This window comes from Xyrauchen texanus, chromosome 34, assembly GCF_025860055.1.
Source record: "Xyrauchen texanus isolate HMW12.3.18 chromosome 34, RBS_HiC_50CHRs, whole genome shotgun sequence".
NCBI classification, from domain to species: domain Eukaryota; kingdom Metazoa; phylum Chordata; class Actinopteri; order Cypriniformes; family Catostomidae; genus Xyrauchen; species Xyrauchen texanus.
The window spans coordinates 18,253,235-18,270,284 of NC_068309.1; the positions used below are offsets into that span (position 1 = coordinate 18,253,235).

A 17,050-nucleotide genomic window follows, 5' to 3' on the forward strand; every position below is an offset into this window, starting at 1 on the left:
GTGTTATTTTTCAGACTGGTTCAGCTAATGCGCATGTACGTTTGAGAGCTGACTGACAGGCAATATATGGATTTAGAAGGTGATCAACTATTTTACTTGTAAAGAGGGAATTTCTTTTCTACATCTGTTGGTTGTTGGGCGTTCCGGTTTCTCCCATTCATTTCAATGGACTCAGACTGTGATTATGTGAAAATAACTTTTTATATTTGCAATTTTGTAATTATTTAGTGTAAATGTATAAATGTACATTATACTTTGTATTATATTACCCAGAAATTAATGAATACAGATGCTGAGAATGTGACTGTACATTTGCCATATTCTCACTTCTGACGTAACAGTGGCATTTCCCTTTGATGTTGGATCAAATGGATAAGCGAAATTATGTTTGTCATTGTCTCCCATTCACAGCTAACTAAATTTGCACTGCAGTTGTTTACTTCCGCGTTCCAAAACCCGGAAGTGAAAAAGGGTCCATAGAATTGGTTTGTCTTTTCTAAAAAATCTCTTCACAGAATGCCGCTTGTCCAATCTTATGCGAGGTTTTTATTCACAAGTTAAACCACTCCTTAGGAGCATCAAATTATGGATTAAAATATCCATTAATGGTGTTCATGTAAAAAAAAAATGCAAAGTAAATGTAAAGTTTTAGGGAAAAATTTTCTCTAACTTAAAATCTGATCTGTTTATTAACAAACATCAGATATGACTCCTTAATCAATTAGAAAGACTTTGAAATATTATAAGTAGACATAAGCAGTAATTACTTATAGAAACATCCAACCTATCTGAGCACTTTATTAGGAACACCTGTAGGCCTACACCTGAACTACCTTATTCATACAATTATATAATCAGCTAATCGTGTGGCAACAGTGTAATGCATAAAATCATTCAGATTCATGTTCACATCAACCATCAGAATGGAGGAAAAAAATGTGATCTCAGTGATTTAGACCGTGGCATGATTGTTGGTGCCAGACAGGCTGGTTTGAGTATTTCTGTAACTTCTGATCTCCTGGGATTTTCACACACAACAGTCTCTAGGGTTCACTCAGAATGGTGCCAAAACCAAAAAACCTACAGTGAGCAGCAGTTCTGGGGACAGGAATGCCTTGTTGATGAGAGACGGAGAATGGCCAGACTGGCTTGAGCTTACAAAGACTATGGTAACTCTGATAACCACTCTGTACAATTGTAGTGAGCAGAATAGCATCTCAGAATGCACAACATGTTGAAACTTGAGGCAGATGGGTTAGAACAGTAGATGCCTACGTCTGGCAAGTTATTAGGATGATTTTTACTTCCTGACATCTCTTCAATGGTACGCAGGGTATACGGCTGTATAAAGATCCAAGAGAACATCTGACTTTCCACAATTGGTGTTGTCTTGAGTTTTTTTTTTTTTTTTTTTTTTGTCTGTTTTTTCAATGGTTTGTCCATGGAACGATCCAAAAACTCTGCAATACCCATTGAAGAAACGTGTGTTGAGTGTATTTTATTGTAGCTCTTTGTGACACAACAACCAGTAAACGTTGAAAGGCTTTTGAACTGAACAAACAAGAGCGAATGGTTAAACAGTGCGTTCTAAATACACCAGAAGCAGTACTGGCCAATCAAAGCGAAACATTCGTCGCTATGGAAACGTTGGAACGCTTTGACAGGGAAGCAACGATACGGAAGTACAGGTGGTTTCAGCACATTAATCATCTTGTTTTCTTGCACTTCTTTCTTCAGTAAGTATGTGCAATTGCAGCATTACAGATAAGTGAAGACTTAACTGTAACGTGATGTTGTTCACTGGACAACAGCCAGTAAAGAGTGTTCTAAGTGCATGTCGGTTCCTAACGGCATTGTTAACCTGCATGCATAGTCAACAGCAACGAATCTTAATTTGGAGTTCTACTTAACGTGTATGCTACATCTATTAATGAATGGCAGTGCGGTGCTGCAGAAATCGTTACTTTTGTTCCTCGTTTGAAAGTCGCTTTAGATAAATGTAAATGAGTAAATAAATCACTCTTGTCGAGTTTAGATTCGAGTAACATGGCAGGGACATCGCGGCATGACCGAGAAATGGCAATCGATGCCAAAAAGAAACTGGTGGATTGTTCAGACCCCATTGAGCGCCTGAGGCTGCAGTGTTTGTCACGAGGATCAGCAGGAATAAAAGGACTGGGCAGGTACATCATTATTTCTCACAACTGCAACTTTATTTAGCATATTTACAACCTAATTTCTTGTTATTTGGATGTTACAAAAGAGACTTTTGAAACTGGACCATAATCCACCCTTGAGTACAGTTATATGATGATAGTGTGATGTTCTCAGGACTTTCAGGATCATGGACGATGACAACAGTCGCACACTTGACATGAAAGAATTTCTAAAAGGCCTGAATGACTATGGTGTGCTCATTGAGAAAGAGGAGGCAATGAAACTTTTTCAGCTATTTGACAGGGATGGCAGTGGACTCATTGATTTTGACGAGTTTCTTAGCACTCTAAGGGTAATCCCATTAAGCAGTGAAGTGTTTTTAGTGCAGTGGTACTTCTGCAATTTGCTCACAATATTATGTGCATTCATGTGATTGCAGCCACCAATGTCTATTGCTAGAAAGGAGGTGGTGTTACAAGCATTTAAAAAGCTGGATAAGACAGGAGATGGTGTGATTACAGTTGAGGATCTGAGAGGAGTATACAGTGCTAAAAATCACCCCAAATATCAGAATGGTGAATGGAGCGAAGAGCAAGTATTCCGCAAATTCCTGGACAGTTTTGACTCTCCAGATGACAAGGATGGGAAGGTATGAGAATACTGAAAAAAATGTAATGTCAAGCATATATAACCTGTTATTAATAATATCTATTACACAGACTACAGCTTTGCTTTTAAGTGTCCAACCAATTCCATGGCACCAGTTATAAGTCAGTTCTGTAATGTTCTCTTTGATAATGCTATATGCCTTTATGCATCAGGTCACAAAAGAGGAGTTTATGAATTACTACTCCGGTGTGAGTGCCTCCATTGACACAGACGTCTACTTTATAGTAATGATGAAAAATGCATGGAAGCTTGACTAACCCACTGAAACATCTTTTTTAGGGTAAAGAACAAAGGTGTCATCTCATTTTTAGCAAGATTTATGAATTGAATGAGCATCACTAATACAAATTCTGATGTCTTGACTCTGTCAAATCTATTCATTTGTACTTGGTTTCCCTAGATGGCCAAATTCAGGATCTTGTATATGTTGCTACACTGTTTAAGAGCCTATTCATAATAACAAATATTGCAAATGCCACTCCGTAGCACATGTATACTTGCATATTAAATTAAACATTTAATTATTACGCTCCATTATGCCTATCGTGCTCTATCAAATAATCGTATTTTGTTTTACCCATTATGATGCTTGTTATTATATCACGTCCTTTTGGTTTGTACAGTGCCAAACAACAGGCACAGTTTTGACAGGGTCAAGTCTTAAAGGGATAGTTCACCCAAACATGAATATTCTGTTACCATATAGTCCTCATCATCCAAACCCGAATGACTTTCTTTCTTCCTTTGAAAACAAAAGGAGATGTTATGCAGAATGTGAAGGACTGGCACCCTTCCAATATCATTGCAACTTTTTTCATAGTCAATGTATGAAAAACGTTGCAATGTTTTTCATTGTCAATGTATGAAAAAAGTTGCAATGTTAACATGGACACCAAAAAGTGGCTTATTGCAAGAAAGTGGCATTCCAGTTTACATTCACTGTATAAGCGGCGTACTCTTTACTCCCTTTTACATACGGCTTGGTCGGTAAGCAGTTTTCTCCACTGCAACGTAATTTCCCTGCAACGCTTGTGTAAATAACAAACATGGCATCCATGGAAGTCTTCAATATTTTATACCCCATTGCTTTGCTTTATTTCCAGATATTCCAGATTTGTTGATGTTTGTTTCCTTATTTCTATTGCGACCTGCAGCAGAATTGCGCTGCAATAGTGGGTTTTTCTCTTACTTAAAACTCTTTGATTCCTCAGTGTACGAGTGCGTCTAGGTGAAAATGAGGGACCATCGATATTTTACAGTGATGTTTGTAAATGGTTATAGTTTATAGTAGGGCTAGGCGATATATCGAATGTTAACGATATAATTGAGATTGATTTTGCTGATGATGTAAAATTGACCAATATTGTGATTATCACAATTTTAATGTGCTTTCATATGGCCATTAAGTTTTAGAAAGAGTGCATCAATAGACTCATTTCACGATCCTTCAGGGCTGCACAATCAAAATAACATAAAAATGTCGAGTCGTCACATGGGATTATTAATCCACAAAAGGCTGTGATTTAAAGACAGATAAACCAGTGACACGCTAATCTGTGTGCACGTGCATGGCGACACTCTCAGATCAGTTCACTTGCATTACATGTGAAATCAAAATAATGTAGGTTCAAGCATTCGCGCAATTCCAAACATTAGTAACCGTTACAACGTATTAAACAAATCTTCAAACGTGGCACCGTATAACAGAAAAGGAGATTACAGCATTTCAGGAAATGTGGAACACTGTAAACTGTCAAATACACACAGCCTTTTCTGTGTCAAAATAAAAGATTGTGAAGTTGATGTAAATTCGACAGCACTTTCGGTGTCAAAATAAAAGCCCCAGGTGGAGGTAAAGTAAACAGAACTTTTGTATAACGCAAATCTAATAATTAGAATAATAATGATAATTAAGTATTTATATTATAATAATAAACCTGACGTCTCCTACAGTAATAATTTATTATTATGCAATGTTCAACTAGGCTTTGCACACCTTGTTCATTCACATAAATGTATTCGTAAAAACATTTGAAGGTATATAATGTAAAATAAATAACAAAATCAAAATTAACAGTTGGTATCTGGTGTGGCCACCAGCTCCATTAAGTACTGCAGTGCAACTCTTCCTCATGGACCGCACCAGATTTGCCAGTTCTTGCTGTGAGATGTTACTGCACTCTTCCACCATGGCACTTCCAAGTTCCCAGACGTTTCTGGGGGGAATGGCCCTAGCTCTCACACTCCTATCCAACAGGTCCCAGATGTGCTCTGATGGATTGAGAAAGTTCCATTGTGTTTACATGTCCACATTAATCTGTGTGTGTTAAACCACTTTCTCTTACTCCCTTTGGGATTACAATTACATTTACATTTATGCATTTGGCAGATATTTTTATCCAAAGCAACTTACAGTGCTTGTGGTGGCCATGGGTTTCGAACCAGCGACCTTCTGATTAACAGTTATGTGCTGATTAACAGTTATGTGCTTAAGCCCACTACACCACCACCACTCCGACTTGGCCATTAGAATTGAATTTGGCTCTACCAAACACTCTGCCTAACATGTCCTATTTTTGTTTTATGGGTTTGGAACCACATGAGTGTGAAAAGATGATGAAAACTGAATTTTCATTTTTGGTTAATTATACCTTTAAAATAATGTGGCAGGTTTACCTTATGGTGTCTAACAACTATTAACTTTGGGGTTTTGGGATCTACCTCACACAATCATAACAATCAACTAATTACTAATACCACACAGTGTTTCTCAGTGCACACAAGCAGCTGCACAAAATCATGTATTGTTCTATTTCGAAAATCAGCCACTTATCTAAGAAAAGCAGGTGGTGTGGTTTTGTTGCTAGACTTTAAGCCTTAAGTGAACGTATCCTCTTTTGATTAATAAAAGCTGTCTATTGCACCTGCTTGGAGCCACACGAGAAACACTAACTATAATACAAATTTAAAACTGTCATTAATTCACACAGAATGCCATCTTTCTGGGTTGGGATTATCCTTTGGGGTTTTGCCTTTAGCCTCTTTCAGCATTACCAATTTGTTTTATAAAATTAGTTCCTCTTTTTTTTTTTTTTTTACAGGTAACAAAAGATGAATTTTGGAACTACTATAGTGGAGTCAGCGCCTCCATCGATAGCGATGTGTATTTTATTTTAATGATGAAGAATGCATGGAGGCTATGAGTGATTACGCTTTTAAATGGGTTGATAATGATTAATACTTTTTTTTTTTTTTAAATAAAACTACTGTAATTTAGATAAATGGTAAATGTGATGCCACTGAAATGCGTTGGAAGGTTATGTACACTGAATAATGGAAATACTGTAGAAGCCTGAATACTAATAATCCTGTGTAAAATGTGCGAATTTTGTTATTAGTTGTTTAGGTTAAAACACATTGTTGAATCATGTTTGTGATATTAGCTGTTGTAGAAGTATTGTGATTCACATTATTATGCATGTTATGAAAGATGTTGGTTTATTTTACAAAAAAAGTGATAGTGGCTAATATAATGTTTTGTTTTTTACTGTTAAAAGAACCTCCCTTTTTTGATGAACAGAATACGAAACTAAAAGTCAAAAACATAAAGTTGTTGACATTAGTAAATCATTAGGCATCATGAACTAACAATTAATCTATTTTTACAGCATTTATTAATCTTGGTAAATATTTATTTTTTAAAAAATACAGTCGTTCATTGCTAGTTGATGTTTATTCATAATGCATTATCTATGTTAACACGTCAAAATGTGTTAGTATATGTTGAAAATAAACTATTGTTCATAGTTTGTTCATGTTAACTAATGTAGTTAACTAACACAATTAATGAACACAGCCTTATTGTAAAGTGTTACCTATAATTTATAATCACTTACAATAACTTGCATTAAATGTAAATGGATTATGAGAAATAAAAGAAAATAATAGTCATAATAAAAGAAAATTTCAAAGAAAATAAAAGTATTTTGTTTATTTAATATAGTATTCAGATGCTATATATAGTTAAATGCATGACAAAATGACATTGAGAGCATTTCCTTTGTGTATATACAGTGCAATCACAGAAAAAGTGCCACTGGAATTGTATGTATCAGTTTTTGTTTTTAACATTCTGCCAAGGTTAACCGAATACAGTATGAAGAACATGAAATCCCTCAGCTTTGCTCAGGTCCATTTAAGCCTATAGATGAAACCGTTCATGGGTAAAAGCCTGGCTGAAAACACTGAGACTAGCAGCAGTTATTTGAGATCTGTTAGTAGATGTGACTTCAGAAGTGTGAATTTATCTCAGCATATTGTGGGCCATGTCTGACCATTGTATTTAGCTATCTACACTAGGTTTAGTGGTGTGATAGAAACTGGCATTGAGTTCTTGTATTTGTCCTCAACACTGTGGACTGTGCAAAGTTCCTTGAAAGGCTGGTCTGATTCACCCTTAATTCATATGTTTTTTCTGAAACATTCAGAATAAAAAACAAAATAAGGAATGTACATGATGCTTGATTGCAATTGAAATCTGTCTAAAGAACAAATATCTTTGGCAAGAATGAGTGCTACAGTATATACTTTCATTATTTACACTCATCATTACACAACAAAATGATCAGGAGGGCCGTCTCAAACATATATTGCAGGCTCCTTAAGTTGCTGAATTCTCAACATCAAATACAATCTTGATTATACCTGGATCATGTAAGCAGCATAACTAAACCATCTTCACCTCCTCATTGTGTTTTGAAGAGGCTCGACATAGTAACATAGGCTTCATCCTTACATTGTTGTTGTGGGGCTGTTAGAGCCCGAGAGCAACCACTTTCTCTTTCCTTGGAAAAATCTGATTCATCTAACAATCTTATTTTCAAGTGGGACTGCTCTTTTGGAAGCCATTCATCTTCTTTTGTGTTCATTTCACACTCTGATGTAGGCAGAGAATTTGCAGAACTCGCTTGACTGTAGTGGTGCTCATCTTCTGCTGCAGATGGCTTTTCATCTATGTAATCCACACGGTGTATGAAGACATCACCGAATATCTCAGGACTGAAAGTGAAAGGAAGGCCCTGAAAACGACAAACATTTTCATGAAAGGCTATTGATGAGTTGCATTGAGGACTTCCATCCAAGTGGATGTTTCAAATGTTTAAACTAGCAGAAAAGTCATTGAATGAGCAAAATGACAAATGTAGAGTCTCCTGAATTACCTCCTTTGCTCTGTGCATTTGTGCGAGGGTTGCCTTTGGGTGTGGGATGTTTGGGGTGATGTAACCTTTTATTCTGGATGTGAAAACCATTAGTTAAAAAAAATATGAAGGTGACCCAAAAATCAAGCCCAAAAAGCCTAAAACATGTCAATTTGAGTTTCACAGAGGTATGTAACAACAAGGGTAAGTAAATGAAGACTGAATTGTCCCTAAATCCTAAAGTAGACTTTTTGTCAGTGTTTTAAATGAAGCAAAGACAGACTTACTGTGTTCTCCAGCGTAAGACTGCGAAACCAATGATGAACACCAGAATGACAAAGATGGTGATAATGATGTAAGAAACCTTTGGAGGTTCAAGATTTCTTGCTGTGGCAGTAGCATGCACCGTAAAAAATGTCAGTAATTTTAACAGTAAAATAGTGTAAATATGCTACAGAAATAAAATGTTAATTGATTAACAAATATTAACTGTAAAATATACAGTAAAATGTTTTAATATATTTTAAAAGTCAATACAGTAGTTTTTACAATAAAAAAAAAAAAAAAAAAAAAAAAAAAAAAAAACTTGCAACTGGCCCAAAATCTCTAACATTAAACTCTTTCACTCATAATCCCATGAGCGTCTGTTTTTCCCTCTCATATTTTACAAAGTAATAAACACCTGAGATCCAGTCAAGGATCCACTCACTTTTTATGGTGAAATTGGCCCTCAAGCTCCAGTCAGTCCAGTCACCGTCAAAATATCCTACAGGTTTTGCTCTAACACGGATCGAGTAAACCCCATCTCCATCAAGTCTGTCCCTGCTAATAGCCAAATAACGATTTTCAGTAGTAATGGACTGTTTAAAAAAAAAAGAAAAGAAGAAGACATTGACATTGTTAAGTGCCGTTAAATTGATTCTAAGTGATAAAATATTTATTTACACGTGAGGTAATGTGTTACCTTGTTTGCACGTTTCCCACCCAAAATTTCCACTTCGAACATAGGGTTTGTAACAAAGGCATGATTGTGCATAATTGATATGACACCTTCCTCTGTGTCGTCACTATAAACTGCATTCTTGATTTCAGGTGCTTGAATTTTAACTGTAAGGACATAGCCATACTGCATTTAAAATAAACACAAAAATAACCAAAAAGTGGTATGCAAAATAAATAATTGCAAAAATGACTTGCCAAGTTTACACAGGTTGATGTTTTTTTTAATGGTCTCCTCCCCTATGTTTACTATGAGCTCATATGGCACTAAAATGGTCAAGTTCTGAAAAGTGATGAATTGTGGTCCTAGAGTTGCATTTGTACATGTTATTTCTTCTTTCGACATGCTAAAGGAGAAGAGGTTTCACATTTGTAATTCAATCAATGTTAATGTTTCAAATGCACAATAAATAATAAACTCCATTATGAACTGTTTATAATTATACAAATTACTTTACAGATCCCTTTACAGTAAATATGTCAATCAAAACAAAGCAATGAGTTTGTTTCATCGGATTTTGTCGGTCCAAAATACCAATGCATTTTATACCAAAGACTTGCTGATGTGACGTCCCGAATATGTTCGTTACTCAGCGAACAGGTTAGATTGTTCTGGCTCAAAGTCAAACTGGATGAACAGGTCACAATCTCTCCATCAGGCAGATCTATCAATAAATCAAGTGGGGGAAACATCTCAATTATTTTTTTGTAGTGGCTTTCTGAACTAAAGGTCAGCAGCCTTATATGAGTTTGCCTCAATGAGTAAGCTACTTGTGACAAATTGTCTAAAAAAAAAAAAAAAAACATGTTCACAAATGAATACTTCACAAAGGCATATCTCTTGATTATGTTTAGACGTTATCTAACTAGAATTCTTTTTTTCACACAATTAGCCTACACTACGCGCACTTGCCACAATTTTTACTAAACTCTGTTAACAAGGAAATAAAGGAAAATAATATAAAGTATTTTTTCAATACTTTACCATTCTTACAGTTGTATTAAGGAATATCTTATTATTATTATTATATAACTGATTACTTACCATCATCGCCACTTTCAGACAGAACGAATGGACAAAAAACAAAGAGTATCCATAATAGCCCTGCCATCTCCCATCCAATAATGTATAGCGTAAATCAAGATACACGTTTACATTACTCACACAGTTACTGACAAGACTGATGGCTCAAAGTTCAACTCTTAGTGGTACTTTCACAGGAGTGAGCGAGAGGAAGAGGGGGCAGAGAGAGAGAGAGAGAGAGAGAGAGAGAGAGAGAGAGAGAGAGAGAGAGAGGGAGAGAGAGGATATATCACATGTGACTGAAAGAGAAACGTGAACGCAATTGGATTTTAACTGAACCATTTTAAATGATTAGTACAAAACAGTAAAATTACATAAAGAACCTTACATCTCTAGGAATAGATGTATCAAGTAATTACGCTTCTGAATTTACTGAACGTTACTGGTGCACATAAGTAACTAAAAGACTGAAATTTGTAAACATAAAACAGAGCACGTACCAGTTGCCTGGTAACAGCTGTAGCAGAGAGCAGTCAGCATTTAAATCAGGTCAAACCATGGGGGAGCAAAGTAGACAGTCTGTGGCTTGAAACTAAATGAAGATATGAGCATTTTGAGATTTGGGATAAACTGATGCCAAAAAAGCAGACAAAATAAATATGGCTTAGGTAGATATTTATTTCCCATTTAAAAAAAGACATGATCAAGAAAGTTTAAACTACAACAATAACTTATACAGTTCTATGTACAGTAGTATATATTTCACCAGTATAGGCAAAGATTTATTTGGTTTAGCACATGAAAATCACTGCTTTCAAAATCTTCATTATTTTTAATCTTTGAAACAAAACAACATTATAAAGGTGACAAGGAAGCATGAATGTCATTGTTTTTTGCATTTCAAATATAAGATGTTGCTTACAAAACTGTTTGCAAAAAGTGCAGGTAAATATGAAATGAAAAAGTCCTCTCTCAGCATGTACCTTCAATCTGAAAAACAAAAACAAGTGGTAACCTACTCCAACCCACTTCCTGTCGCCTCTAGTAATTGTGTTTATGTAAAAATGAGGCCAGCATAATGTCAACCTGAACTACTACCAGTGAATAGACAAGAGTTTATTAATTTCCCATACAAAATGACAGATAAGTTGAAAAACACTTGATATAAAGGGTCATTTTGGTTCATACCATATTTCCATAAACTGGATTTTTATACACATTCTGACTGTCTGAATGAAGCTGATATGAGTATTTTGTCCCCAATGTCATATGTACAGTGCACTATAAGTAAGACATTTGTAGGTTAAATGTACATAAAATTGTAATACTGTGGAGTTATCAAATAATTTCTCTGTTTGTTTGAGCGGCTCATTCAGCCCGATACCTTAACATTCACTCGACAAATAGTGTGAGTGTGTGCGGAACTATCTGTATGTACCAATGGAAGAAAGAGGGAGTTTTCTGCAATCTGTTTGAAATCAGTGATTACTTTTGCTTTGGGTGATGCTAGTAGTGCAGAAATGACACACTTCCCCTTTAATAATAGTATACAGTAATAATAGTCTACACTATTTAGTCTGCTGCTTGTGTTGTGAGTTATAAACAAAAGTTAAATATGGAGTGTCTGACTTTCGGTGAAGCAATGCGAGGGTCGGATATGTGAATGGCGAGCACTTTGCTAATTTTTAATAATTTTTATGTCATAAACCATTGATATTTGTAACACCCTGTTTCAAAACTGTTCTGTGAAGACAATATGTCAAAGAATTCAAAATCCTCAGGCTCAGGAGACATTAAAAGACACTTACATGCTCAAGCTTAAACCCCAGACAGATCCGCAGACCAGGGACTCAGTTTGGATGGTGCGGCGGGAGAAATTCAGCGTCAACAGTCCAGCATGTCGGTGATGCTGATGAAGGTCAGAACTGACTTGGAGGATGTTGCTGTAATACGACGATCTATTACGGCCATGGAGATGAAATTCTCTGAGTTGGTTACAAGAATTGGAGAATAATCTGGAGTCATCGGAGAGGGAATTAGCTGCTTACCCGCTAACGACCAAGATAGAATTGGAACGAATTTGGGAAAAGTTGGAAGACCTTGAGAATTGTAATCGTCAAAACAATGTCTGAATTGTTGGAATTCCTGAGAATGAAGAAGGCCAAGATATGGTGAAATTCCCAGATGAGCTATTCCAGAGTCTGCTCAACATAACAGGCCAATAGCAGGAAATAGAGCGAGCTCACAGGGTCCTGGCTCGGAGATCCGCGGAGGGAGACAGGCCCTGATCAATTCTGGCCAAATTTCTGAGATCATCTGATACTGATCTTGTGTTACGCGAGGCGAGGAGTAAAGGAAGGCTTTCTTGGAAGAACCACAACCTTTTCTTGTTACCAGTCTTTGCGAAATCGACAAGAGAGAAACATGATCGATTCAAGGAATGCAAGAATCTCTTACATCAATGGAAGATTGCTTTTGCACTGATGTTTCCAGCCAAACTGAGAATATATAATTAGGATGGCTGCAAAGTATTTACATGTCCCCAGCAAGCATTGGCCTTCATAAAGTCATTGGAATGAGTAAGCCATGGTGTGATTCTCACATTGCTCCCAAGTGAACTTGACTCACTGAACATTCACTTGACTGCCCGAGGAAGCTATCATAATTATAGTGAAGCAAAAGTGTGTAAGCCCCTTAGAGCAATAGTGATGCTTCTCAGGATAAGCCAAAATTTTGGTCTTACAGATATTTGGAGACTTTTGAACCAATCCGGCTGGGACTGTACATTCTTTTCATCAGTCCATAAGATTTATTCTAGAATAGATGTCCCTCATTTCATCTGTTCTTGATTGCTCAGATAGAAACATCTTACTCTCAGATCACAACCTGGTGTGTTTAGATCTGTTGCCACATATGGAGAAAAATAAATTATATAGTTGGTGCTTTAATGTATCCCTTTTGCCAAATCCTGAATTTCAACCAATGTTAAAGGCCGAAATCAATGTTTATATGGAGACCAACTGGCCCTCAGTATCCTCTGTGGGTGTGGCCTAGGAGGCACTTAAGGCGGTTCTTAAGGGTTGCATCATCCAAAGCACGAGAACTCGTGGAGTTGGAAGGGAATATTAAAAGTGCTGAGGCAGAGCTGAAGCGCCGAATTTCGTCTGACAACCTCAGAGAATTAACCCGATTGCAATACAGATATATTGGATTTTGGCTATTTAAGGCAAGACAGTAATACTTTGAGTCAGGGGACAAAGTAGGAAAACTTCTGGCTAGATATATAAAGCAAAAAGAGTCCTTTATTACCATTCCCTCAGTGAAATGGGGGGTGCACAGCGTCCTCCTTTTGAGATATAATGTTCAACATTGATTTAGTTCTTGTATCTTTTATACCCAGAAATAGTTGGGTTCTCATTCAAATGCATGATGAACAATTTTCAGAAGTTTGTGACTGGTGGAATGTTCTGCTGAAGTATTGATCTGCAAATGTGGATACTTTTCTATCTTTATAAAGGCTAAGCATAATTATAAATGATTTTATCATCTCAACTTTTCTGTTAATTTATTAACACACGCTCTACATCAGGGGTCATTATTATTAAAAACGAACAATCCATCCATCCATCTTCAACTGCTTATCCAAAGTCAGGTAGTGGGGGCAGCAGCTCCAGCAGGGGGCCCCAATTTTCCCTATCCCGAGCCACATTAACCAGCTCTGACTGGGGGAGCTCTCTTTTCGTGACAACGGTGCGATAGAGCGAGTGCAATACCGCCCCCGCTGCCCTGATTCTCCGGCCAACCTCCCGCTCCATTGTCCCCTCACTCGTGAACAAGACCCAGAGGTACTTGAACTCCTTCACTTGGGGCAATACCTCCTTCCCTACCTGGAGTACACTCTCCATCGGTTTCCTGCTGAGAACCATGGCCTCAGATTTAGAGGTGCTAATCCTCATCCCAGCCGCTTCACACTCGACTGCCAAGCGATCCAGTGAGAGCTGAAGGTCACGGACCGATGATGACATGAAAATCTGCAAAAAGCAGTGATGAGATCCCCAGCCAACCAAACCGTACACCTTCCCCACCCCGACTAGCAGCAATGCACAGCTCGAATCACATCATCAAGTTCGCCAATGACACGACCATGGTGGGTCTCATCAGCAAGAACGACGAGTCAGCATATAGAGAGTAGATGCAGTGGCTAACGGACTGGTGTAGAGCCAACAACCTGTCTCTGAATGTGGACAAAACAAAAGATATGGTTGCACAAAGTGACCGCTCTCCGCTGAACATCTACGGGTCCTCTGTGGAGATCGTCAAGAGCACCAAATTCCTTGGTGTTCATCTGGCGGAGAACCTCACCTGGTCCCTCAACACCAGCTCTATTACCAAGAAAGCCCAGCAGCATCTCTACTTTCTTCGAAGGCTGAGGAAAGCACATCTCCCACCCCCCATCTTCACTACATTCTATAGAGGGACTATTGAGAGCATCATGAGCAGCTGCATCACTGCCTCATTTGGGACTTGCACTGTTTCGGACCACAAAGCCCTGCAGAGGATAGTGAGGACATCAAAGACATTTACACAAAACGCTGCATCCGCAAAGCAACCAGCATTGAGGATGACCCCACACACCCCTCACACAAACTCTTCACCCTCCTGCCATCTGGCAAGAGGTACTGAAGCATTCGGGCCCTCATGGCCAGACTGTGTAACAGCTTTACCCCCAAGCCATCAGACTCCTCAATACTCAGATTCTGGACTGACACACACACACATGTGTCCTGAGTTGCACTTTAATTATTGTCACTTTATTCCTGGCTGCTACTTCAATAACTGCTAACTTCTAAAAAAGTACAATTCTTGGGAAAAGCTGATATGTGATATGAGCATGAAGCGATCATCTGTGTTCCGCAACTGCTTTGGGGTCCTTGAATAAAGTATAACGTGCGAGTAAGGGCAGCTGGTGGACTTTATGGTGCCCTCCTAGGGTAAGATGTGCTCTCCTAGGGAGTTGGTGCCCTACGCAGACTGCCTAATCTGCTTATAGGGAGCGGCGGTACTGGTAATGACATCTCTTATACATATAGATCAGGTGGGGTTTATTCGGGCCGTAGCTCTTCTGATAACATTAGGCATCTGATCAATATCATGTGGTCAATGGCGAATGAGCAGACTCCGGTTGCTGCCATCTCACTTGACGCCAAAAAGGCGTTTGAAATGGTAGAATGGTACTATCTTTTTAAGATTCAAGAATACTTCTATTGGATGGATTAAGTTACTTAATAGACACCCGGTAGCAGCAGTACAAACAAATGGATTAATTTCAGATTATATTGTTATAGTGTTAGTATAGTATACATTGTTTGTTATAGTGTTAGTTCAGTATACATTGTTTGTTACGGTTATTTCATGTATACACCATGTGCTCTTATTAGCCAATCAGATGTGGCTACGTCATTACGTAGGGATTAGTTCTGCTTTTTTACATTTAGCATCAGTATGCTCGTAGGCTCCGGTGCGGATGGTTGTACATAAACCCATCAGCGCTGGGCAAGAGCATAAAACCCCCGTTATGTAAGTTCGCTATGTCTTAATCAGTAAAGTGAAATTACTGAACAGATTCTATTTGTTGTGTGCTTCTCTTCACGCCTCCACGGACACTGAGAAACTAACACGAGAAACACAACAAGTGGTGTCAGAAGCTGAGCGTGATTGACAGTCATCAGCGACTTGTGAGTGTTGTGAAGTGCTGGGACATCCTTTGTGAATCGATGTACATTATTATCACTGCCAAACACTGTTGTGAAGAAGTATTAAAGACTGATTAACCTCGTTTGGTCGCCGCATTGAACATAAACTCACGGCAATAAGGGCTGCACGGAGTTTCCTTTTCCCCATCGGAGAGGCGTGGCGCTGGAAGTCTGCCAAAGCTAGCTGCTGTTGGCTGCCTGCCAACTTTCACAGACACTACTAAATAGCCCTGCAAATCTACATCGAAGTTCAAAAACCACAGAATATATATATATATATAGAAAAAAAATAATAAATAAAAAATAAATAAATAAATACATAAATAAATAAATAAAAATCACAATTCAAGCTAAATTGTAATACAACATGGATGTGAGTGAGCCCGAAGTCCAACTTGGAGCATCAGCTGCTTCAGACCCCCCACAATGGCTACAGGCTGTGCTGTCACAACAAAATAAGCAACTCCAACATGCCATTTCGCCTCTGCTCCAAAGATTGGAAGCGTCGGAGGCTAGTTTGTTTGCCCTCACACAGCAGCCTCATACCAGTAAGGTAACACGTGGTCCCCGCCAACATGACGACTCTACCACACTTGCAGCTGCCCCTGATAGAACCGTTATGACAGATGGCGATGCTACAGGGCCTTCAGATGCTGAACAGCTTTTTGCTGCTGAGCTTGCGGTCATTGATAGACATGTACGGAGCCCAATTACTCCAACTTCCTCCACACCTGGCCCTGATGTGAGACCTAGAAGCCGTGCACAGTGACCCAGCCATTATAATGGCTCTTTCAACTTGGGCCCAAACATGCACACACCTTTAACTCCTGCAGCGCCCAACCATCACCTCACAACCCCTCGTGGTAGAGCTTCAGATGGACCTAAAGCTAAAATTGACACTTACGATGGTAAGGATGACTGGGACTCCTTCATCATCCCAGCAGAGCTGTCATTTACAGATGGAGTACAGTAGAGAGAGTGGATAAACTCCATGAATGTCTACGAGGAGCTGCTGTTAGATATCTGTGCTCATTACCCGAACACATACGTGAAGATTACTTTCTGCTGAAAGAACAGCTGGCTTTCCGATTTGGCCAGAAAGAGCCTCCTACCACAGCACGGAGGAGACTTGGAAAACTGCGCCAGTCTAAAGAAACTGTATCGGAGTTCGCAGAGGAGGTTCACAGGCTGGTCATTTTAGCTTATCCTGAAGTTGACACTGAGCTCAGGGAGCAAATTGCTGCTGATGC

At 38.4% G+C, this 17,050-nt stretch overlaps 2 protein-coding genes across 3 annotated transcripts; one reads left to right on the forward strand and one right to left on the reverse strand.

Annotated features, from left to right (window-relative positions):
- Positions 1-1,657: 1,657 nt before the first annotated feature.
- On the forward strand, positions 1,658-6,613 carry capslb (calcyphosine-like b). Of its 2 annotated transcripts, none has more exons than XM_052104238.1 (6): positions 1,658-1,736; positions 2,036-2,183; positions 2,332-2,509; positions 2,597-2,806; positions 2,979-3,014; positions 5,928-6,613. In XM_052104238.1, the coding sequence occupies exons 2-6, from the start codon at positions 2,047-2,049 to the stop codon at positions 6,027-6,029; spliced, it is 663 nt and encodes a 220-aa protein (XP_051960198.1). In that variant the 5' UTR covers positions 1,658-1,736; positions 2,036-2,046; the 3' UTR covers positions 6,030-6,613. The 2 variants fall into 2 exon arrangements, with proteins under 2 accessions (XP_051960198.1, XP_051960199.1); XM_052104239.1 differs by having other exon boundaries at positions 2,979-3,106; positions 5,928-6,058.
- Positions 6,614-6,827: 214 nt separating this feature from the next.
- On the reverse strand, positions 6,828-10,230 carry il7r (interleukin 7 receptor). Its single transcript, XM_052104237.1, has 8 exons — positions 10,069-10,230; positions 9,574-9,688; positions 9,222-9,370; positions 8,989-9,131; positions 8,734-8,884; positions 8,312-8,411; positions 8,046-8,118; positions 6,828-7,904 (listed from the first exon to the last, which is right to left on the reverse strand). The coding sequence occupies exons 1-8, from the start codon at positions 10,133-10,135 to the stop codon at positions 7,572-7,574; spliced, it is 1,131 nt and encodes a 376-aa protein (XP_051960197.1). The 5' UTR covers positions 10,136-10,230; the 3' UTR covers positions 6,828-7,571.
- Between the last annotated feature and the right edge of the window lie 6,820 nt (positions 10,231-17,050).